Source organism: Megalobrama amblycephala, linkage group LG4 (genome assembly GCF_018812025.1).
Source record: "Megalobrama amblycephala isolate DHTTF-2021 linkage group LG4, ASM1881202v1, whole genome shotgun sequence".
NCBI lineage: Eukaryota > Metazoa > Chordata > Actinopteri > Cypriniformes > Xenocyprididae > Megalobrama > Megalobrama amblycephala.
This window is the reverse complement of record NC_063047.1, coordinates 52521935-52547109: the sequence shown is the minus strand read 5'-3', so window position 1 is coordinate 52547109 and position 25175 is coordinate 52521935. Positions and strand designations below refer to the sequence as shown.

Genomic DNA, 25175 nt, shown 5'->3' with positions numbered 1-25175 from the left:
ACAGAAATAAATTACATTTTTAAACATATTAAAATAGAAAACCGTTGATTTAAATGGTTTCAGAATAGTTCTTGAACAAATAAAATAAATGCAGCCTTGGTGAACATTTCATGAGCATTAAAAAAATGTTACCGCTCCCAAACCTTTAAACAGTAGTATGTATGTGTGTGTATATAGATAGATACCTATATATATATATATATATATATATATATATATATATATATATATATATATATATATATATATATATATATATATATATATATATATATATATATACACATATATATATATATATATATATATATATACACATATATACAGTCAAACCAAAAATTTTTCAGACATTTTTGATATATTTTTACTAGTTGGTGCAGGACACTATAGTTCATTTATGTAAGTGAGGATAGCAAAATAAAAGTAAACCCCAAAAAATACTCCAAAATTTTTCATATAGTGGACTACCAGTAAAATTGGTAAAAATTTGGAACCAAAAATTATTCAGACACTTTGACCTGACCATGTTTTGCTTAAGTGATATCTGACATAATTAAGATTATTTTTTTCTGACACAGTTTAACTCAGAGATCTATTTTAGTCATATTTTATTACCATTTTTAAACCATAGTGAATAAACTGTATTAATGAATGAAATGTTCAAGGTGTTTGAATAAATTTTGGTTCGACTGTAATACTATTACTTAAACTACTTTGTGCACCTTTTTAAAGGTATGAATATAATTTGCAACGTATAAACAATGTTGTAAGACATACCACTTTTATTAAATGCACAGTATTACAAGGAACATTTCCACTGACTGCAGAGAAGCTTCTCACAGGATGCACAAGCATAGAGTACTGACACCTAAAGCCATGAGAGATTGAGTCTGCCGGGAGCACGCGCTCACACACACATTCACTCACAACCAGTAATCCATCTAAACCAATAAAAGAAAAGGGCAACATAAATGTCTAATTCCCGTTACCTAAACGGGTGCATTTGACAAAGAAATGTTTTAGTGGGATTCACCCAACTGATCACAAAATGTCAAAAAAAAAAAATCTTGGTTTACAAGATAAATAATGCATAAACAGTGTTCCAGTGCTCAATCACAGTTCTTCTTTCATATACAATGTTAAGAGCTTTTCAGTAATCAAATGAGGATGGGGGCTCTCTTGGCTCTTTCCCCCTGGATGTGAATCAACCCTCAGTTTAACAAAAAAGGGCGCAGTAAGCGTTGGTAACGTCAAATTGTTTACTACACAGGGGAAAAGGCTAGTTGATCAATTACAGATATTAAAAAAATCGTATTTTCATTATGAACAACTACAGGAAAAAGAAATAATACACTGATACGAAAAATAAACTATTTACACTCACATATTGCCAGAGGCCCATTAGATGTGTTTTTCTTCTCTTTATAATGTCACACATTTGACGTGATGCCTGTTTGAAACAGAATATATAGAGAGAACATACTATTTATATAGACATCTATTAGAACTGTACAGAATGGATTATAAAGTACAGGCTGGCTATTAGAACAGACAGAAATCTGTATAGCAAAAAATGGAGAAAATGCCATGTTTGTTCAATAAAGTCTTCATGTAAAGTCAGTCTGCCACAACAGAAGAAAAACTGCGTAACTGACCGAATGCATTTCTTCAATATCTGTAACATTAGCAAATATTCTCCTTCAATGTAAATAACCTCTTTCAGTGCATTTTTTTTCTTTTTTTTTTTTTTTTTTTGCAGTGCTTACAATTGTAGGGTGAAAACTACAAAAATATGAGCAGTACATCTATAAAGAAAGTGCAAAGCTCTAAGAGGTCATAAGTCACCGCTCAAAAGATCATGACCGCAATGACCGACACTTGACTCAATTGGACACTGTTCGACAAACTCGTGATGTCGGCTGTTAAAAGTAGGTCCTGCCAATGGACTGTTTGGAAAGATTTTTTTGACATCAGTGTACAAAGAATGATTGATCCTGCTCATGTATATTTACAGTCTAATTGCATATATACAGACGCTTTCAAAGCAACACATCTCCAGTACTTCACACCCTGAAGCATCAGTCAGTTGGTGCAAAATGTGTTGCTGGGGACCACGAGGAGCCCCATCAATCTGAATTGAGAAAGAAAAAAAAAATGTACTCCTGCAGAGGAGGACAAGTCGAGTACTGTAGCCCTGGAGTTAGTCAACAGTAATGATAGTCAGGTTGAGGAACTCAACGAGATTTAGTTTTGATTGGCCTCGAATGTGTATTTTGTGTAATATTAAAGTAAGCCCTAAGAATGAACAACAGTAATAGTGATGCTTGCCTTAGCAAACTCCACTATGGAAATACCTACAGTGCATTCAGAAAGTATTTAGATTCCTTCATTTTTTTATGTTTCACCCTTAAGGTACAGTGACAGTAGTGAAATATCTTGGACAAAAAATGTCCATTTTCAATAATGTAGTGTTGTATGGAGAACAGCTCACACAGTAGTCACTTTCAAACCAAGCAGCTTTTTGATGCAGCGAACTCTGAAATCTGTGTGGGGGAAATCACACCAAGAAAACACACCAAGCAGACGCCGATGAACTAGTGGCAACGAAAGCAGACTGCAGGGTTGGCTCACGTCGGTAGCGTCTGGGTCCAAAGTTGCCCTGACACACCAAACCGACGCTCGACAGTCACCGGCCAAGTAGCACGTCTGTTCTGCGCATGCGTAAGATGAAATGCCTTTCCGTACTAGCAGGTGGCAGTAGCTGAACTGCCAATCACAATGATCAGACGGACCAACGAGCTTTGACGCCGATTCAACATTGTCGAATCGGCCGGGGGAAAAAACGACGAGGACCGACTTCAGCCGACGGTGCGGAACACACTGAGAAAACTTAGTCGGCCGACCGTAGGCTTGGTGTGTTCCTGCCTTAAGAGCTACTTGGCTGTTGTGTTCAAGCTCACATTTTTTGACCACACATTCCGCTTTTTTCGCCGCTAATTCTTTAATGTCAGTTTGGTATGTCATGGGCTTAACTCTGAATGGACCTCTCAAATTTATTAAAAATCTAAAACTGAAATATCACAATTTGACATAAGTATTCAGACTCTTTGCTAAGACATTTGAAATTTAGCTCAGGTTGCATCCCATTTCTCTGGATCATCTTTGAGCTATATCTACACTTCGACTGGGGTTCACCTGTGGCAAATTTAATTGATTAGACATGATTTGGAAATGCACAAACCTGTCTATTTAAAGGGATAGTTCACCCAAAAATGAAAATTTGCTGTTAATTCATTCACCCTCAGGCCATCCAAGGTGACTTTTTTCTTCAGTAGAACAGTAAAGAAGATTTATAGCTGAAACCGTGGTCCTCGGTTATTCACATAATGGAAGTCAATGGATGCCATCACTTTGAGATTAAAAAAAACAAACATATGCAGACCAATCAAAATTAATATCTGCGGCTCCTGATGATGCATTGAGGTCTTGAGAAGCAAAATGATTATTCTGTGCAAGAAACTGGACATTTATTTACAACATTATTTACAACACCTAAGTGCGTTCACAGCAGTCTGAAACGCAAGCTTCCTGACGCATGAAGACGTATGAGCTCAAACACTGGGAATATGTGAAAAGGCATTCTTCCCAACTGAGATCGTGCAAGTGAGCAAAATTACATGAGGGTGAGCAATAAATGACATTATTTTCATTTTTGGGTGAACTAACCCTTTAATTTTGTTTTGTTGTTTTTTTTTTAACTCAAAGTGACAGCACCCATTGACTTCCATTATAAGAATCACAGATAACTGCAGTTTAGAAACTGCAGTGAAGAAATAAAAAAAATCACCTACATCTTGGATGACCTAAGGGTGATTTGAAATTAACAGCAAATTTTCATTTTTTGGTTAACCATACCTTTAAGGTCTAACTAACACAATATGCATATCAGGGTAAAAACCAAGCCCTGAGGTCAAATGAACTGACTGCAGAGCTCAGAGACAGAATTGTGTCTGGGAAATGCTACAAAAAAATCCTGTTGTATTGAAAGTCCCCAAAAGCCCAGCGGCCTCTATAATTCCTAAAGGGAAGCCTTTCCTCAATGCAGACAGAAAAAGTACCACAAAAAAAAAGCACCTAAATGACTCTCAGACTGAGAAACAAGATTCCCTGCTCTGAGGAACCTCAGTTCTGAGCATCACATGTAGAGGAAACCAGGCACCTCTTGTCACCTGTGCAATACCCTCCTAACAGTGAAGCATTGGGGGTGTTTTTCAGAGGCAGGGACTGGGAAACTGGTCAAGGTATAAGGAAAGCTGAAAACAGCAAAATACAGAGATATCCTTAATGAAAACATAGTCCAGAGCCCTCAAGACCTTAGACTGGTCCAAAGGTTCACCTTCAAACTGGACACTGACCCTAAGCACACAGCCAAGACAATGCAAGAGTGGCTTAGGGATGACTCTGAATGTTCTCGAGTGACACAGCCAGAGCTTGAAACTGAACTCAATAAATCAAACGTCTTGGGAGAGACCTGAAAATCTCTGTCCACCAACAGTGCCCATCCGACAGAGCTTGAATGAATCTGCAGAGAATAATGGCAGAAATTCCTTAAATCTAGGTGCGTAAAGCTTGTGACTTCACACCCATAAAGACTCGAGGATGTAATCGCAGCCAAATGTGATTCAGCCAAGTACTGAGTTAAGGGTCTAAATACTTATATCATTGTGATATTTCAGTTTTTTCTTTTTTTATAATTTTGGAAAGTTTTCACAAATTTGTTTTTTTCTCTGTCATTATTGAATTAGGAGTGTTGACTGATGTAATTTTTCTTTTTTAATAGGGCTGCAACATGATAAAATGTGGAAAAAATGACTTTCCAAAATCACTGTATAATGTCATATGACAATTTTAGTTTCCATTCAGTCTTTTTGTAGTCCTCCTCTGGTAACTTGTTTGGTGGGGTTGAAACACAAGTTGAATCGGGACGGTCCCTTCATAGGGTCTTCCTGTCGTGACCTCAGGGACAGTACGACTTGTGCCATTCTCACATGAACATTCACTTCACAGTGCCCACCAAGCCCATCGCTTTGAAACGGACCACAATACATCGAAAACAAATCGATCATAGATTATCACATACACATATTATTTAGCAGTTATTTCGCAGTTGTTACATAAACAGATAATAATGAATAATCAGAGAGCAAATAAAATCCAGCTGTTCAGGCAGGTTTGTTGCATTATGGACAACATCTATGGTTTGTTCTCCCCAGAAACATGTAAGAAAATTTCTTCAGTCTTTGCAAAGGCAAGGTCCATCAAATTGCAACTTGATTAAGGGTGCCTACACACTAGTCTATGCTATGTCGGAGAATGCTGGGAATTCGTTGATTTTGATGCTCTGTGACCAAAAGTGGAGAGAATTTGGAATTTGGCTGCAAGGTGTTCTGACGTAGGCATCCGTAGACCAATGAGAATCCCTGGGAGGCGGGTCCAGTTGTGCTTTCAGAAATCCAATTGACTGTATTTCCAGCTTGATTTCAAACTGCCCAAGTTCTTTCCGTCCATCCATTCTCCAAAACCGCTTGTCCTATGTAGGGAGAGCCTATCCCAGCATATTGGGCCGAAGGTGGGGAAATACCCTGGATGGATTTCTAGTCCATCAGATCACTTTCTAGTGTGTAAGCACCCTAAGGTTAAAAAAAAGAGACAAGAACAGCATCTCTCCCGTTGTTCTTCGAACCACAGTTCGAGAGACAAGTGCCCTTTGAATCAGAACTTCAGCGCATATGGCCAGGGAGCCAAACAAAGTCTGAGGAAATACTTCAGTGCCACTGCTGGTGACTTTGCCTCTGTGCTCACTCCAAACACTCTGTGTCCAACCTCAAGCCTCTTCCTAAGGAAAAAAAAAAAAAAAAAAAGGGAGGCGTCTTTGTCGCTGTGCTTCTATTACAAAGTTCGCACTGAGTTTGATGGGGTGCACTGAGACGTCCAAAAACGCCTTTCATCAACCTCAGCATTAGACATCAAAACTTGGCACAGAATAGTCTAAAATTAGATAAGATGTGTTTTAAAAAAAAATCTAAATGAAACATGAATAGCAGTTCCATGATTGTTACTCGATAATTTGCGGTATGAATAGTATTGCGATCTGCCAGAATGTCGCCAGGGCGTCATCAGCGTTGTGCTAATGACTGGGTCCTCATCAAGTCCAAATTTTGTCCATCTCGATAAACAAATGGTGACAGAAAAACAAGTGTAAACTTTCCCAAACCGACTTACCTTTTTCAAAAAGGTTCTTAAACAAAAGGTCTACATTGTCTCACGCATATTTACAACAATCAGATGTTTCCGTCTGTAGACCATTTGGGGTTTTTAGAAAACACAATGATGCAGTACAGATATGGACATGTCCAGACGTGGAAAAACTCAAAGCAATGCACACAGTCAACTTTAAGGCCTTTAGTCTGTGTGGTGAGAAGGCTGAAGCACAAGCCATTTTTATGAACACACACACACACACACACACACACACACACACACACACACACACACACACACACACACACACACACACACACACACACACACACACACACACACACACACACACACACACACACACACACACACACACACACACACACACACACACACACACACACACACACACACACACACACACACACACACACACACACACACACACACACACACACACACACACACACACACACACACACACACACACACACACACACACACACACACACACACACACACACGTATATTCAACCACTCAAATAATATTCCACCCCTTACTCCTTTTATACCATGCATTCACACACTCTTTCTTACTAACAATTGCACACCCATACTGGCAAACAGATCAGCCCAGGATGTCCAGGTAAACAGGCGATGCCTTGGCCAGGCTCTGGAGCAGATTGTGGATTTCTTTGATGTTGAGTCTCATGTAGGGCTCCCTCTGCCAGCAGCCCAGCATTAGGTCATACACCTCTTTGGGGCAAGTACGAGGTCTCTGCAACACCCGACCCTGTGTGATGCACTCGATCACCTGCAGGAGGCAGCACAAACACAGTCCAGAATGACAACTGAATGCAGGCTCCACTAAGCTGCATCAGTCTGCCTAGAAACAGTAGTTTTTACAAGGTACCAGGTTGAACGCAAATGAGGAAGAACTAATCGACGTGTGTGAATAATCACACTTCCCTCCCTACTTATGAGACTTACTTATGAGATATTGTAGGATTAGTTAACATCTGATGTCTTACCTCGTTGTTTGAGAGCTGGTACCAGGGTTGCTTGCCGTAGGTGAAGATTTCCCAAAGGACCACACCCAGACTCCAAACGTCACTCTCTGTGGTGAATCTCCTGTACATGATGCTCTCTGGGGGCATCCAGCGGATGGGTAGCATGGTGTGACCACCCACCTGATATAAGAGATACAGATTCACAGTCACTTATAGAAGCACATGCACTTATCTAGATAGAAAGATAGATACATTTTATTTGTCCTCAAAGAGTAAATTTGTCTTCACAATGGGTGCGTATGAAACTCAAACATAACAGCACAGTACATATAAACATATCACAATGTAAGGATATCTATCTCCTACCATTTCAATAATAGTGTCTCTATAATCAGCAAAGTAAACTATATACTTTTTAGGTATGTTTTTACACAATATGCCAGTACTATATTAGTTATCTGCCAATAATAGAAATTTTTTGATATTTAATTGTGAATGCCAACTTAGCATGTTTTTACATTTAGATTACTTTATCATCATCTAACACTTAATGTGGTAACACTTTACAATACCAGTGCACTAATATGCATTAATTCATGCATAACTAATGCACAGATAATCATGTTTTAATGTATGACTCGTGAAAAACTAAACCATTAATTAATGTTTACTGCATCAGCAACTAATAAAGTTTCTATATGATTAATAGATTAATATATGAATATTATTAATTAAATGTGTCATAATGTTTTAATTCCTTAATAACATATTTTATTAACTAAAAGTGTAAATTAATGACAGAGTAATTAATTATAAATTAAGTATTAATCTATTAATCATATAGACTCTTTATTAGTTGCTGATGCAGTAATCATTAATGGTTTAGTTCTTCATGAGTCATACATTAACACATACACTCAAAAAAATATTTCAGGCTAAACATAAGTTTTATGTAATTGAATTACATATAAAATTTCCATCCATTTGGATTACATAGTTTTTACATAAACAAAATAATAAACTTAATGTGATTCATATTTGTAAGTCATATGTAAATGAAATAGGTAAGATTTATCTAATAGTATGCCCAGTCTATATAACACTGCTTAGTGTTCACGTGTTTGCGCACTACTGAGTTAAAGTACCATTGAAGCATGTGTCAGAGTTAATGAGATAATTAAGTGATTAATTGAGTGATGATTGAGCATTATTGAAGACACCTGATGATAACAAGCAGAATCACCAAAGGAGAAAATCACAATTTTTAAGCCACCATCGTGGAGATGAGGGTTTGCTTTAGTTGGGCTCTTGACCTTTGACCATTTAATCTTAGTTTTTGTTTGGACTGTTGTAACAGCTAATCAAGCAAAGAAAAAAGATGATCAGGTGGTGTTGGTTATGTTTTCACGTAATCATTATTTGTGTGAATAACTGAACTAATTTAGAGCTCAATCTCTGAGATAAATTAACATGATTGATTGCAGCAGCACTGTGATTCAATATATCCAAAGTTATTCTCAAAAGTTGTTCAGAATAAAAGAAAAGTCTGTCTTTTAGGCACACACAGACATCAAGAATCAGCCTGTGAATCTCAATGACGGTGACAAGCAACATATTCTGATCAACAGATCAACTCTGAACATTAGAAAACAAGCTACTAAAAAGTCACAGAAAAACAGAAAAAAAAATAGTGACAATAAAGGAAATTACTAAGACAATTCAGCTCATAATTTATTCATGCAGCAATGCATGATGGGAGCCATGGATGGATTTTGATTGGTGGCTCCCAGAATGCATTGCAACATGCTTTTTGATGGTCACCATTGTTGAGATTCACAGGCTGATTCTTGATGTCTGTGTCTCTAAACACGTAACTTTTTTTTTTTTTTTGATCAGAACTTTTGAGAGATTTTTCAGATTATGTTGTTGTATAAAGCTGGTTTTCTACTGTAGAATACCAGTGCTGCTGCAATCAATAACGTAAATCTAATTCAGAGATTGATCTTTAAATGAGTTCAATGATTCAGATCAAATAATGATTATGTGAAAACATAACCAACACCACCTGATCATCTTTTTTCTTTGCTTGACTAGCTGTTACAACAGCCCAAACAAAAACTAATATTAAAGAGTGAAGGGTCAAGAGCCCAACTAAAGCAAACCCTCATCTCCACGATGGTGGCTTAAAAATTGTGATTTTCTCCTTTGGTGATTCTGCTTGTTATCATCAGGTGTCTTCAATAATGCTCAATCATCACTCAATTAATCACTTAATTATCTCATTAACTCTGACACATGCTTCAATGGTACTTTAACTCAGTAGTGCGCAAACACGTGAACACTAAGCAGTGTTATATAGACTGGGCATACTATTAGATAAATCTTACCTATTTCATTTACATATGACTTACAAATATGAATCACATTAAGTTTATTATTTTGTTTATGTAAAAACTATGTAATCCAAATGGATGGAAATTTTATATGTAATTCAATTACATAAAACTTATGTTTAGCCTGAAATATTTTTTTGAGTGTACTTATCTGTGCATTAGTTAAGCATGTGTTACCCTTAATGTTAATCTTTAAAAACACTAATGTGAAAGATTATATTTAACAGTGATATAACACTGTTAAATGTAATCTTTCACAAATGTCATCCCTGTATCCCTAATACTTTAAATGTATTATTTTCATTTATTATTAGTTACATTTATTAGTATTGCTGTGTTCTTTCATTGCTATCTCTCAATAACACAATTAAAACAATATTATTTGCATACTAAAGGACTATTGGTAGCATTTTATTTTATAATCCTGTTTCACATGTACACTACCATTCAACAGTTTGGAATCAGTCATTTTTTAAAATAGAAATTAATGCTTTTATTCAGCAAGGATGCATTAAATTGGTAAAATTGTAATGTTATAAATGACTTCTATAATTTTCTGTTTATCAAAGAATCCTGAACAAAACAATTGTCACAGTTTTCATGAAAATATTTTCAACATTGATCATCATAATAAAAATGTGTCTTGAGCAGCAAATCAGTATACTGGAATGATTTCTGAAGGATCATGTGACACTGAAGACTGGAGTAATGCCTGCTAAAAATTCAGCTTTGCCATCACAAGAATAAATTACATTTTAAAATTATTAAAATAGAAAATAGTTATTTAAAATGTTAACAATATTTCACAATATTACTGTTTTAACTTTTTTTTTTTTTTTTAATCAAATGAGTCTTTGTGAACAATAGACTTTCAAAAAAAAAAAATGTACCAACCCCAAACTTTTGAACAGTAGTGTATACTTACTAGTAATTTCAATAACTGGGTAATAGCTATTTAATAATACCATTATGTTCAAACCTATTGAACATAAACCTAAACCTACAGTAAGTACCTGCTTTAAAGTTCATTAGATAGCACAATGAACTTTCCACCCATTCAAAGACCAGAAGAATAGGAATTGTGACATTGAAAATTATGCTTGCATAAATTGGAGACACCTCATCCACCCTCAGATTGGGCTTTAACAGTGTAACAGGAGAGAATTATCTTGATATGAAACATGCAGTTTGCAGCCAATGTATTATGTAAATCCACCAGTTGCCTGATGACTGCAGTGTTTTGTCACAATACCTAATTTATTGCAAAACCTAAAACAATTTTACCTCATTATCATGAAATTGCATTGCATGAATCCTGGAGATCATGCAATGTCAAAATCCTTTTTTCCCCTTTTTATTTTTTGTATTGTTATACAGCACAGGGAGCTGATATTCCCTCATCACACACACACACACACACACACACACACACACACACACACACACACACACACACACACACACACGGCTGCTGACACAGCAGAGTGTTTCCGGCTGTGTTGGCAGGATGCAGGTTTGGGAGAGCCCTTCAGTGTCAGATGGTCTGTGCTTTTTCTGGAAGAACTCACTGTGGGGAACTGTTGGTTTTTGAGGCACTTTCATATTTACAGTATTTAATCAGCTGTTCATAGGCATGTATTTAAATAATCATTAGTCATAATAAATCATAATAACAAAAGTGTTCATGAAGAAAACTGCCCTTTGCTTTTAGGTGTTCTTTTTATCCCTATGAATTTGTCAGATATGTGTTCAACAGATTAGAACATATAAAAAAAATAGTTTTGCCTTTAACTGACAAATGAGAAATGTCAGGAAACAGAAGGGAGAGGTTGGAATCAGGAAATACAAACCTGATTCCAAAAAAGTTGGGACACTGTACAAATTGTGAATAAAAACAGAATGCAATGATGTGGAAGTTTCAAATTTCAATATTTTATTCAGAATACAACATAGATGATATATCAAATGTTTAAACTTAGAAAATGTTTCATTTTAAGGGAAAAATAAGGTAATTTTAAATTTCATGGCATCAACACATCTCAAAAAAGTTGGGACAAGGCCATGTTTACCACTGTGTGGCATCCCCTCTTCTTTTTATAACAGTCTGCAAACGTCTGGGGACTGAGGAGACAAGTTGCTCAAGTTTAGGAATAGGAATGTTGTCCCATTCTTGTCTTCTAGTTGCTCAACTGTCTTAGGTCTTCTTTGTCGCATCTTCCTCTTTATGATGCGCCAAATGTTTTCTATGAGTGAAAGATCTGGACTGCAGGCTGGCCACTTTAGTACCCGGATCCTTCTTCTACGCAGCCATGATGTTGTAATTGATGCAGTATGTGGTCTGGCATTGTCATGTTGGAAAATGCAAGGTCTTCCCTGAAAGAGACGACGTCTGGATGGGAGCATATGTTGTTCTAGAACTTGGATATACCTTTCAGCATTGATGGTGCCTTTCCAGATGTGTAAGCTGCCAATGCCACACGCTCTCATGCAACCCCATACCATCAGAGATGCAGGCTTCTGAACTGAGCGCTGATAACAACTTGGGTTGTCCTTGTCCTCTTTAGTCCGGATGACATGGTGTCCCAGTTTTCCAAAAAGAATTATGGCTTCTTTTTTGACCTATAGAGTTTTAGCCGGCAACGGCGAATGGCACGGTGGATTGTGTTCAACGACAATGTTTTCTGGAAGTATTCCGGAGCCCATGTTAAGATTTCCATTACAGTAGCATTCCTGTATGTGATGCAGTGCCGTCTAAGGGCCTGAAGATCACGGGCATCCAGTATGGTTTTCCGGCCTTGACCCTTACGCACAGAGATTGCTCCAGATTCTCTGAATCTTTGGATGATATTATGCACTGTAGATGATGATAACTTCAAACTCTTTGCAATTTTTCTCTTAGAAACTCCTTTCTGATATTGCTCCACTATATTTCACTGCAGCATTGGGGGAATTGGTGATCCTCTGCCCATCTTGACTTCTGAGAGACACTGCCACTCTGAGATGCTCTTTTTATACACAATCATGTTGCCAGTTGACCTAATAAGTTGCAAATTGGTTCTCCAGCTGTTCCTTATATGTACATTTAACTTTTCCGGCCTCTTATTGCTACCTGTCCCAACTTTTTTGGAATGTGTATCTCTCATGAAATCCAAAATGAGCCAATATTTGGCATGACATTTCAAAATGTCTCACTTTCAACATTTGATATATTATCTATATTCTTTTGTGAATAAAATATAAGTTTATGAGATTTGTAAATGATTGCATTCCATTTTTTATTCACAATTTGTACAGTGTCCCAACTTTTTTGGAGTCGGGTTTGTAATAGCCCAAGCCAGAACTGACCTTAGATCTCACCATTGTGCCTAGAGATCTCTGTCAGTTTGTTGAACTGCTGAGAAGCAAGAATTGAAAAGTGTAACACTGTAGCTCTGTGGCACTTTCAAGTCAATGATCTGCTTGAGCATCCCATTTCAATCTCGACTCAAATATGGCGTTATTTTACTGTCAATTGTCGAGAGCACATTATTGTGACGCGAGAGCATATCAATGTAATGCGCGAGCGCAAATCTGTCCGCTCGCGCGCGGATTTCCTCTGCTCTCGCGCAAATCTGTCCGCTCGCGCGCGGATTTCCTCTGCTCTCGCGCAAATCTGTCCGCTCGCACGCGGAATTCTTTCGACAAAAATATATATTTTATTTCTTTACAATTTAATAATATTTATCAAATGTAACCTAGTCTAACTGCATCACATTACAGGTCAAACCCCTATTTATCTAAACAAACAAACAAAAAATGTTTCTTAAAGTTATTGTGGTCATACGTTTTGTGTTGAATTTTAGATTTAATCCAAAAGCAAATTAATTTCTGCAAGAGCACGGAGAGATTCGTGAGCGCACATGTGCAGTTTGAGCGCGCAGGACACGTTTGAGCACGCAGGAAACAGTTTGAGCGTGCACACGCAATATCTGAGCGAGAGGAGAGGCAGTTCATAAGAGAGCACTGCGCGCGAGCGGACAGATTTGCGCGAGAGCAGAGGAAATCCGCACGCGAGCGGACAGATTTGCGCTCGCGCATTACATTGATATGCTCTCGCGTCACAATAATGTGCTCTCGACAATTGACAGTAAAATAACGCCATACTCAAATGCTATTAATTTTTGGGACTGCCCGTTCATTCCAATGGCAGATACAGATCAAGTGAAAGGAGGCATTGGAGTGTGCACATGTGGGAACTGTATCATTATCTGTATAAATAACGGTGTATACGTTAGCCTAGCACTAACATGAAAGACTGATGTAACATTAAAGTTTGTAAAACAAATCTTGCTCCATCATTTACTTTTTCAATTGCTTTCAATGGAAATGCCGCATTTTTTAAACGGCAGGAGCGTAACGAGGCACTGAGCATCTTTTTCACGCTCAAGCGCTGAGAGCTCAGCGTTTTTTACTGGTCACCTCGAGTTTGGAGAATGTTCAACTTTGAGTAAAACACTGCACTCATCACTGTCACTTTTTATTCAGCCATCCAATCAGAGTGGAGGAGGGGCGGGACAAATACAACACCGACCAACTGTCACAACAGTCTTGCTGTACAGCGTCATCAACAAACAGAGAACGAAACAAAATGGATGAGAAATTAATATTGCTGGTCTCCGAACATACATATCAAATAATTCCAATGTGTCAACATTTTTAGTCGGAAACAAATTACCTGCAAAATCAGTTATAAGTAACAGTGCCGCGGATATTCCGTATCATAGCAACAAAGCGTCTCAACTGAAAAAAAATGCTGCGCAGCTGAAGCGCTCTTAAGTGCTCACAGATTGGCGTTTTAAGCAGAGCGCCTAGCGTTTTCAGATGGCTAAAAACGCTTTGGTGGACACATGGCCTAATGGACATAAATTTAGGTAATAGTGGGCCACAGCTGATTAGCAGAAATATTTCAGTAAGACAGTAATAATGTGAGTTAGCCGGTTAGCCAGAGACCTAGCACAATATAAAACACAAAAGTACGTATTTTGTGTTACCAGATGTGGGATTCCAATTCCTGATGACTCGTTTAAGCGGTCCAAAGTTTTTGAGAGACAATAACTTTATTTCTGTCGTTATTGCTGCTGCTGCAGAGTAAGTACGGGACTTGCCAATACATACAGCCAATACATACGCAACACGCTGCTGTGAGCAAGTAAGAGATGCTGCTGCTGTACAACATAGCGTACATGAATTACCTGTAGCAGATCTATACAGGTGGAGCTGGGGAAGGTGGAGGGTTTCTGAAGTGTGCTGCACTACTAAGGCAATGCTATCAAAGTATTTTGAAGGTTGAGCACACAAGCTCATTGGCTACTGATACAACAGGAACCAATCAGCTGTGCCCTACAGAAAATGATGTGTTTATGAGCAGATTGAGTTAAAGGACCTATTAGCCTGCGCCATCTAGAGTTTCATGACAGAACTTTGTATTTATTGTGCACTTTCAGCTTCACAACTTTGCAGATCTTTTACATTCACAGACAGCTACAGTAAACATTGCATGAAAGGTAGTATATGAAAAAGCATAATAGGGGCACTTTAATAATCAACCGGTGAAAAATTCATATTGGTTAATGATTAATCTGTCCCTCCAATCTATAAGGTGGATAATGTTGTTAACCCATTCATACGCAAGTTTAAAATATTCAAGCTGACCCCCCAGTGTGAGTTTTTTTAAGACAACCATTACTTTAGAAGGTATCGTCTTATTATTTCCATGGCAACGCGTCATGCTTGTCATGACACACTGATTGCTTTTATTTTGTTTTTCTTTTATTATTCAGAATATTCACAAACTTAACTATGTCATCAACTACCTGATATTCCGATTCTCAAATACATATAAGTGAATGTGTTGTCATTTAAAAACCTTTATAATGATCATGTTAGCTGATCTATAACGCGCGATGGCCGCCGCCACGTTAGTTTGCACCGCAATTCAGAGAATTGTATCTGTCGGATTTACAACATGTAAATTCATCTGCTTCTCCCAAAATACATAAAAGTTAGTGGCCGGTGAAGTGGGAGAAGAATACAGTAACTTTTATAGTTACCTATACAATGTGTATCTGATATGAATAGAACACGTTGTCAATTTATAATTGAAAGAATTGTTATTGCCGCTTCCATAGACATCAGTGTGTGTTTTACAAACTATAAATGTATTGTTTTGTATGGTGACAGGGAGGGGACATGTTCGGTTCACTTAGTTTTGTCATGGCCACGACATATGAACTTAAGGAATGTGATTAGTCATGGTAACAACATCCTTATGTCAGGGCCACGGGATGTAAAGTAATGGCCTCGAGATCCTATAAATATTAGGCCGTTTCTGATAATTCTAGGGCACTATGTTGTTTTCGCATTTAACTCGTGGCCATGAGAAATAGATGTTGTTTCCACAACATAGGATCTCGAGGCCATGACTTTACGTCGTGTGGCCATGACATAAGGATATTGTTACCTCAACAAAATGATCTCATGGCCACAACATATTATCACGTCCCATGAGTTAATATGTCATGGCCATGACAAAACTAAGAGAACCGAACATGTCCCCTTCCAGTCATTGTAGTTTTGCTAACTTATGTGTATTTAAATATCTGAAACCTAAAATAAACATTATGTGGTTGAAAACATTGAATAGTTGTGAGATATGACAAGTGCTGAGCATGTCTGTCTCTGGTTCAGTGCCAGCCAAAGAGTGAAAGCACATTTGAATTTAGCAGTTGATCATGTGACACACTGAACGTTCTAATCACACCGGTATGATTGTACACGTCAAAGGGTTAATAATGTTGTTCATGTTTGTTTAAAGGAATTTATTATCAATACTTCATTTTATATAATTAATTTATTACTATATGATCATAATGTAGTTATGCATTAAGATTTAAATGAAATAAGAAATTTGTAGTAGATTTTGGGTTCCTCAGACCAAAAGGATTATTGCGATATGGACATTTCCAAGGTGATCCAAACTTACCCTATAGTAGTCGGTGCTGTACACATCTCTGGACATGCCAAAGTCTCCAATCTTGACAAGCAGGTTCTCTCCTACCAAGCAGTTGCGTGTGGCCAAGTCTCTGTGCACAAAATGCTGTGAAGCCAGATACACCATGCCTGCTGCTATCTGCTGAGCAATGTGCAGCATCTGAGGTTGAGTCAACTCCACCAACAAACTCTGCTGTCCGTCCGCCATCAGCACCGCATCTGGACCATGCGCCCTTTGAGAGAGAGAGAGAGAGAGGATGAGAATATGTGTATGATCATGAGTATGAAAAGTTGGAGATCAGGGAGTGAATGACACACAAACACACGTTTACATAATATAATTTTTGAACTAATATTTCTAAATGCTTAACATGCACTCTGTAATTATGCATTGTTTTTTATTTGTTTTTGTTTTTTGTTTTAGTTTTCACTATTTTCTTGTACCTGTATCCTGTTTTTATTGTAAAAGTTTAGTAAACAGATTAAGCAAAAAAAGAAGAAAAAAAATAAGTTTTGAACTTATTAAAATTTAGAAATAGAAATAAATTTGTCATCTAACCATGTAATGCCATATATTTAGTTTTTCAACTAGCTTAGACAAACTTTACAGTTCAAATGAACAATTTCTTTATTGAAATAATCCATGTTCTTTAGAATTATAAGCTTCACATTTCCATTGTATATGCATTGCTGTAGACAAATATTTGCTTTACAAATCTGTATGACTTTGTTTTTCTGCAGAATACATAAGACGATTTTTTGGGAAAAAAGTATTTTTTTTTTTTTGGAGCAAGGCAGTTTTGGACCCTACTAACTTTCACTTTAAGGACAAAAGTTAAAAGTCAAAAAGTTTTGAAACAACATAAGAGTGGGTAAAATTATTTTAGGGTGAACTATCCCTTTAACTTGTATGTAACTCAGAACATCAGTGTTTATAAAACCTGTATGTGTGGGTGTGATAAACGCTCTCATGCAAACCTGAGAAACTTGTTGAGGTCCCCATGTTTCATGTACTCAAACACCATGATGAGGGGGTCACTTTCTACACACACGCCATAAAACTTGACAATGTGATCATGCTGCAAGTTGGTCAGGAGCTCCGCCTCTCGGTGGAAATCTGCTCGCCCACTTTCACTGGCCTCTTTCAGAGTCTGTGAGATAAGAAAGCCATGTATTATCTCTTTCATATATATATATATATATATATATATATATATATACACACACACACACAAATATATATATGCACTTGTATTATTTCTTATTGTGTCTTACTTGTAATTTCAATGAATGTTTTGTTGTGCAAATATACCATACCTTAACAGCCACTAAAATCTTCTCTTGGTCAGGAGACAAATTGTAGCATTCTGCCAAGAACACTTTCCCAAAAGCCCCTTCTCCAAGCTCCCTCTTTAGCAGAATGTTGTGACGCTTTATGTGTTGGACAACTGCAAAACAAAGAACACTTATAGTTTGTGTCTGTTGAAGTTTCTTCTAAAAATATCCCCCAGATAATTTATTATAGCTTGTCAAATTTGCCCCTATTTGGGTGTGAGCAAAAAAATGCAGTTTTTGTGTGTGTCTCTTTAAATGCAAATATGCTGCTGCTCCCTGCCTGCTTTCCAAAAGAGGGCAGAGCTTTAACAGCTCATGCTTTGGTTGCTCAACAACAACAAAGCTGGAGAATCTCACACAGCCAAAATGACAACTGTCAGTAACAGTGTTCAGCATTACATTGTTCAAACCTTACATTGTTCAAGTCGGACACTGATGGAGAGACTCAGGAAGAAGTTACAACTTTTAGAATGCAACTGGACATTTCTGAATGGTTAGTGGATAAATGTACGTAGTTGCTGTGGAGCTGATTCAACTCATCGTCTAGCATGTGCCGTCATGTTAATCTTTTGTGCAAAACCCGTATGGTTGCCCACTATCCTATATATAGCATACCTGTTTGTCAAACAGAGCCATACACACCAGGCTAACGTTTATGATTGCTATTAAATGCTGTGAGTGGTCTAATATTTTTTCCAAAATATCACTTTTTATCAATTTTTAGCAATCAAACTTGCCATGGTGAACTTGCAGGCTATCCAAGCTAACGAGACTCTAAATAGTGTTCTGTGCTTGTCAACAACAGAACAGTTAGCATGCTTTGCTCAAAATGTTGCCATGCCGTTAGAACTGGTACATCCTTTTTGCAAAATGATGGTGCCATGGGTGGAAACGTGCAGATTAAAGGGTGGTGATATTGTAAGATCCCCTTCCTACGTCACAAGGGGAGCAACATCTGAGCAGCTCATTTTTTTCACATGCTTGCAGAGAAAAGCTTACCAAAACAAAGTTACTGGGTTGTCCTTTTTTTACGTTTTCTGGGTTGGTAGATGCACTGGGGACCCGATTATAGCACTTAAACACGGCAAAAGTCCGATTTTTATGATATGTCCCCAATAAAACTAGATTTTTACTATTTCCAAAAACATTTGAGTGATGGCTCTTCATATAAAACCTAGGGCATTCTGGACAGCTGTCAGGGTGTTACTTAATGATCTATGAGATTGTTTAGCCCATTTAATCATCCAACAAGGTGAAAATAAGTATTGTTGTTCAGTCATTAAAGTAAGCAAAAAACAGAAGTTTACTACTTTACTTTAGAGAGAAAACGTAGGACGGGACTTGAGTTTATCTATCAGTTGTTAATTGGATTGTAAAAAGTGAGCTTGTTTTCTGGAATGGTGACTGGAATGTGATTGGATTAATCACTGCAGCATGTCCCAGTGTTATTTTAGAATCATTGATATACTAATATAGTTTTATAGTTTTTTGTTTTTTTTTGATGTTATTATATAATATGTTAATGTTTTTATATTTTATTTTCATATTTTTCATGTTTTAATTTTTATTTTAGTTAAAGGTTTAGTAATTTTGTCGTGTGTTTTTGTCATTTTTATTAGTGTTTTTTTTTTTTTTTAGTTTATAAATTTTGCCTTGGAAACTAAGTAAAATAAAATATGTTTTTTATATTTTAATATATTCCAGTTAATGTTTATTTTATTTCAAGTAATTATTTTTTTATGGTTTTAGTGTCTTACTTAAGTAAGCTAGTTAATGATAACCCTGGCGCGGCTTTGCATACATCAGCAGAGAGAAGTGACTCAGAGAGATGTGACTCAATTTATGGTATTCTGATTTAAGATAGACACTATTAGAGGTATATATATATATATATATATATATATATATATATATATATATATATATATTAATCATTCATAATAAGCATTACCAGTAACATGCAATAACAAAATAAATTGGGTAAATTTTGATGTCATGCAGACTTAATTATGACCAGCCCTGTGGGATGCTTGCCTTAGCAAACACCACTAATGACTGATCAGGTGTTGGTAAGACTGCGTTGGATCCTGAAATTTAAATGAAGAATGCTTGCAGAAATCTACAGTCTAACAGTGATTAAGTTACACAGCGTCAGCCACCCCTGATATCATCGCCATGGTGATAGAAGGGGAGGTTACTATGACAACTGACCAGTGGCAACCTAGGCTGGAATGTATTGCAGAAGATGGAGTGGGGCCGCTGACGGCCCAGCACTCCACGGCAACTCACGAGTGTCCGATTTCAGCATACTGCCAGGGTTGCGGAAGTACTGGGGGTTCTCGATGACTGGAATCTTTGTCATTCCAATAATAACGGCATCTGGGCCCATCTCTGAAGATGATGGCGTGTTGTTGCCATTGGAAACGTGGTGGAGCGGGCTGGCCGAGTCGTCGTCATTACTGATGACAGATGAGGAGCCTGGTGGAGAGGGCAAAAAAACCCAGACAATACAATAATCCATAGAAATAAAAAGCATTCGCATGGTCAGTACACATGAATAAACATATAAATGTGTTAAAAAAGTGTATTATTACGAGAGAAAACAACTTATGATGAATGAATAAATATTAAAATTCATATTATTCTGTATTATTCTGTTATTATTCTATATTTGTGGTTTGTATGTTACTGTAATAGATCAAGTTATCTGCTTGCCAGTAATAAAGCCTTTTTACTTCCATAATGTGATGTATTTCTAACAAGATATTCAACTAGAAAGAAATATAGGCCAGGACATATTTTTTTCAAATGAGAACAGAGTGGATTGTGAAAAGTGGGTGTTCCATATTAGAATAGAGCCAGACCTGAAAGTTAACTAAGGGTATGTTTACATGACAATGATGCACTAAAAACGGAAACATTTTTCCTTTGCGTTTTTTGCGTAAAGACAACAGCGTTGTCAATAAAATCCCTGTTCACACGGATCCGTGAAAGCTACTAACTAAACAACTAAAAATGCTGTATAATGAATGTCAGGCCAAAGAAACTCTACGCGCCTATAGACTAAACATCTAATACGCATGTGCATGATGTCACCGTTTTCACAAATTTGTGTTTTTGCAGTTTACATGTAGACGATAATAGTATAGTTTTCAAAAACTTGCACTTTGAAACCCATTTTTAAAAGTTTGCGTTTTCAGGCCCCCAAAACTTTTTCCGTTTTTAGTTGAAAATGGTGGTGTGTAAACAGCCCCTAAAACAATGCCTAAATTTATTTGGAATAACATACCTGGAAGCATCAAACACCAGGTATATGTCTTAAGAAGGTAAATAGGGTCCATTTTGATTTCATGTTGAAAGTGAAACAGTTTAAATGATGCACTTACCTTTCATACCAAACTTGGAGCTTCTACCATATTTGAGGAAAACTAACATGAGGATGCATCCAGTTAAAGCAACCCCAGCTATCCCAACCACTATGTAAACCTAGAATATAAAAACACACAGTTGATTTTACTCTAGCAAGCATGTCTCCAATCTAGGGTCAGTTTGAATTGATTTAGTACAGTAAACTATATTTATAATTTATAGAAGTAACATTGTATTCAAAGAAAGTCACTTATATATTGAAATCACTTGCTTCTACAATGTTACATCAAATGTAAATGGTCCAATAATACATCAAACAATTAATGGAATATTCCTAGTGAATATATGTTAAACTCTGTCAACAGTAACTGAGCCTTGCTGTCAATTGCCACTGAAAATAATTTGACTAGTCTCTTAGTTTGTAAAAACAAACAAAAAAGAATGTGTTCTTACAAAGGAAGTCTTTGGGAGGAAAATTCAACCACCTAGAAAAGTAATCCCACCTCAAAAAAACAACAACAAAAAAAAAAAAATAGGAGTGAGTGACAGGAGTGATGTGATATGAAGGCCAGTATTGTAACCCATACTTGGAAATTGTATTATCTATTTGTTTAACCCATTCAAGTTAGTGCATACACATGGAGCAGTGAACACGCACACTGCAAACCATGTAAACACACACTCGGAGCAGTTGGCAGCCATTTGGAGTGATTGGGGGTTAGGTGCTCAGTCGTAGTAGGTATTGAGGATGGAAGAGAGCGCTGTTCATTCACTCCCCTACTTACATTATTGCGAATCGAACCCTCTCTAACCCTCTGACTCTCTAAACCATTAGGCCACAACTGCCTCTAATTTAGACTTTACAGATACAGATTTACAGCTCTTAAACAAAAGTACAAGAGTCATATTTCTGATTTCAAACTCTCTGGAAAGCTGGTCCCACTGACTTCCAGTGTAAGTACAAACTGAAAAAATAACTTTCTATAGTAACTGACAGCAGACCACAGCTATTGATCGATAGAATTCAAAATGTATTTAATCTTGAATATTCCTTTAATCACTCTATACAAATACATACCGCAACTTTGTCCTCCAGTGGTGGGGTTTCTTTGAGAAGGCAGACAAAACAAATAACACTAAGTATACAATTGCAGTTCAAAACTATCAAAATCTGAAGGTTTGAACAAATACATATAAATGGTGAGCGATAAAGGAAAGAACAGTCTTACCTGGACTAAATGTTGTGTCTGTGTTACATCATTTAAATGGAAAGAAAAATTGAAATGAATTTAACAATGATAAATAACATTCTACAAATTCTATTTTATCTCTGTTTTTATTTATTTATTTTTTTATGTGTTATAAAAAGCAGCTGGGTAAATCTATTGAAAACTGATAAGTAATGTATATGAAATATTTCACTCCATTATCATAAGAAATTATAGTATGCATAAAGAAAATGCAGTCTTAAATAAACTCTCTTTTTAGAACTGCAATGATTTTTTTGCATTGTGGCATTATTTTCATGACAATTAAGCACAAACCCCAAATGCCAGTAGTCTATTGTAGTGCAAAAAAAAATCTGTAATTGCTTCAATACAATATGTATTACTTTAAGTTTATGCTAAATTATTTATAAATGTGCACTGTAAAGTAAAATTACAAGTATAGTATTGTTGTACTGAACTTAACTTACAATAATAATTTAAAATAAATAATTGTGTGCTAACAGGATGGTTTTCTTTTCACTTCAGTATGAAATTAAGAATGAGATGTTTTCACTACTGTCATAATTACATTCAGTTTAGCTTGTCTTAGTTTCATTTTCAAGGACTTTTAGTTCACTCATCTTTGTTTCCTGTTTTCTGTGTTCCTATGTTCCCTTTGTCACCAGTTACCAAGGTTATTCATCATCTGATTAATCAGCAGACCTGTCTGTATTTCATTTATCACCACTGTGTATTTAAGTTCCTCTTTAGTTCCCATTCATCGTCTGGTATTGTTTGTGCATGGCACACTGTTTGTTTGTGTTCTTCGATATTACATTACCTGAGTTTACTTTATATTAATATATATTATATATATTTGGATCTACTTCATCTACCTTCTTCCTCTTTGTTTAGACATTACAGAATACTGGGCCTTAAAAAAAGTTATGAGTATAGCGGTTACTAATATAGCCCCATTGGTGAACTTTGACAGGCCAGGAGAAACCATTATTTTTATTTTCCAAAGTGGCACAGCAATGGAGGAGTATGTGGAGGAATTCATTAACATCTGTCATCGCACCCCCTGCGAGACTACACCCTTATGGAGGGTTTCAGGTGCAGGCTGGACAATAAAATCCGCTTCCTGATGCCCCAGGGGAATACCTACTAGACTTTAGCTGAGTGCATCAATTTTGCGCTATGGGTGCATGGATCCTCTTTTACTGTGGGCAAAGCTGAAAGAGATTAGGGATGTGTGAGACTATTCGACTAGTTGATTAAACAATACTGCTAGTCGACTTGGAAATACTAGTCGTTTACATTTTTTTGCACATTTAATGTTGTGCTTTATTTTTATTTTATCTTTTTAAAACTAGGTGGGGTGAGGTTTAGACTAGTCAGTTGCAAAATTTCTGTTCAAACATTTATGAAATTAGTTGTTGCACACATCCCTAAAAGGCATACCATCACCATCATCCAGACCCACCTTGCACCCGTCACCGCACCAGATCCAGAGCCCAGCCAACCACCCCCCACGCTATGCACAGACATTAAGCCAGAGCTCAAATCTTTCGCAATGGACGAGCCAGACAAGAGGACTGAGCCAACTATTGCACCGGAGACTGAGCCCCACAGTGAGCCTGACCAGGTGTGTGAGCTGGCAACATCCTGTGCCACCGTGGGAGTGTTAGTGGAGTTTGAGGGAATGGTCGAGCCCATGCTCCCGCCACTGAGGGTGAGCTGTTACTGACCTTCATCATTGCCGCTGGTCCCGCCCAGCTCTAAGTCTTCTATGTGTTCATCGCCACTTGTTTTGCTCAACATAAAGCCTGTTTCGTCACCCTGTACAAATTCTGTCATCATCATTGATCCCAACCAGCCTCCCTCTCCCTCCTCCGCTCCATGATTCAGCCAGTCCGTCAGCCCCGTCTCTGGTAGTTTCCTTCAGCCTCTCGACTTCTCCTCTAGTGCCACTCAGTTGTGTGGATCTTCAGTTGATCCCCCGGCTCCGCCTCCAGAGGCTGATCCCCTCACTCCACCTCAGTCCATCGACCTGTTGACTCCACCTCGGCTCCTCCCTCCCTCAGCTCCACCAGATACCATCGTCCTTACAGCTCCACCGGGCTCCCTCGTCCCTCTGGCTCTGCTTTGGTCAGATGTAACCCTGCCACAGACTTATGAGCTGTCTGCTGTGCTTCATTCGTCTGGCTCCACCTCAGTTCCACTGGCTCCGCCTCAGTCCTCAGGCACCCTGGCTCCACCTCGGACTCTCGTCCCTAGGGTTACGCCTCGGCCTCCAGGACCATCGGTGTTGCCTTGTCCCATCTGCTCTCTGTTTCTGTTAGTTGTCCCCTGGGTGTCATCAGCCAAGTCTCCACCATGGCTCCTCCCACCATGGGAGGATGCAATGGGTAACCATGGTACTTTCTTCTACCTTCTTCCTCCTTGGATTTGATATTACAATTACACCATAATGAAAAATTTGGTGGGAGAATGTGCTTAATGTCACTATGCTAAAAATCTTAACGGTTTTAAAAAGATTTCTTTATGCAAAATATAATTTATTTATT

General features: G+C 37.4%; 1 protein-coding gene across 3 annotated transcripts in view; it reads right to left on the bottom strand.

Moving 5' to 3' along the window:
- Positions 1-764: 764 nt before the first annotated feature.
- Positions 765-25175, bottom strand: part of ntrk2b (neurotrophic tyrosine kinase, receptor, type 2b) — a 48671-nt gene continuing 24260 nt past the window's right edge. For 2 of the 3 annotated variants that reach the window (XM_048189945.1, XM_048189944.1), the window contains exons 10-18: positions 22627-22644; positions 22476-22504; positions 21415-21514; positions 20318-20506; positions 18011-18141; positions 17672-17844; positions 16686-16926; positions 7293-7451; positions 6682-7075 (exon numbers count right to left, since the gene is read on the bottom strand). In XM_048189945.1, coding sequence (XP_048045902.1) covers positions 6890-7075; positions 7293-7451; positions 16686-16926; positions 17672-17844; positions 18011-18141; positions 20318-20506; positions 21415-21514; positions 22476-22504; positions 22627-22644 — 1226 coding nt within the window. In that variant the 3' untranslated portion in view covers positions 6682-6889. Of the gene's footprint in view, positions 5897-6681; positions 7076-7292; positions 7452-16685; positions 16927-17671; positions 17845-18010; positions 18142-20317; positions 20507-21414; positions 21515-22475; positions 22505-22626; positions 22645-25175 lie in introns of those variants that run through there. The other variant, XM_048189943.1, reaches the window with a different exon arrangement.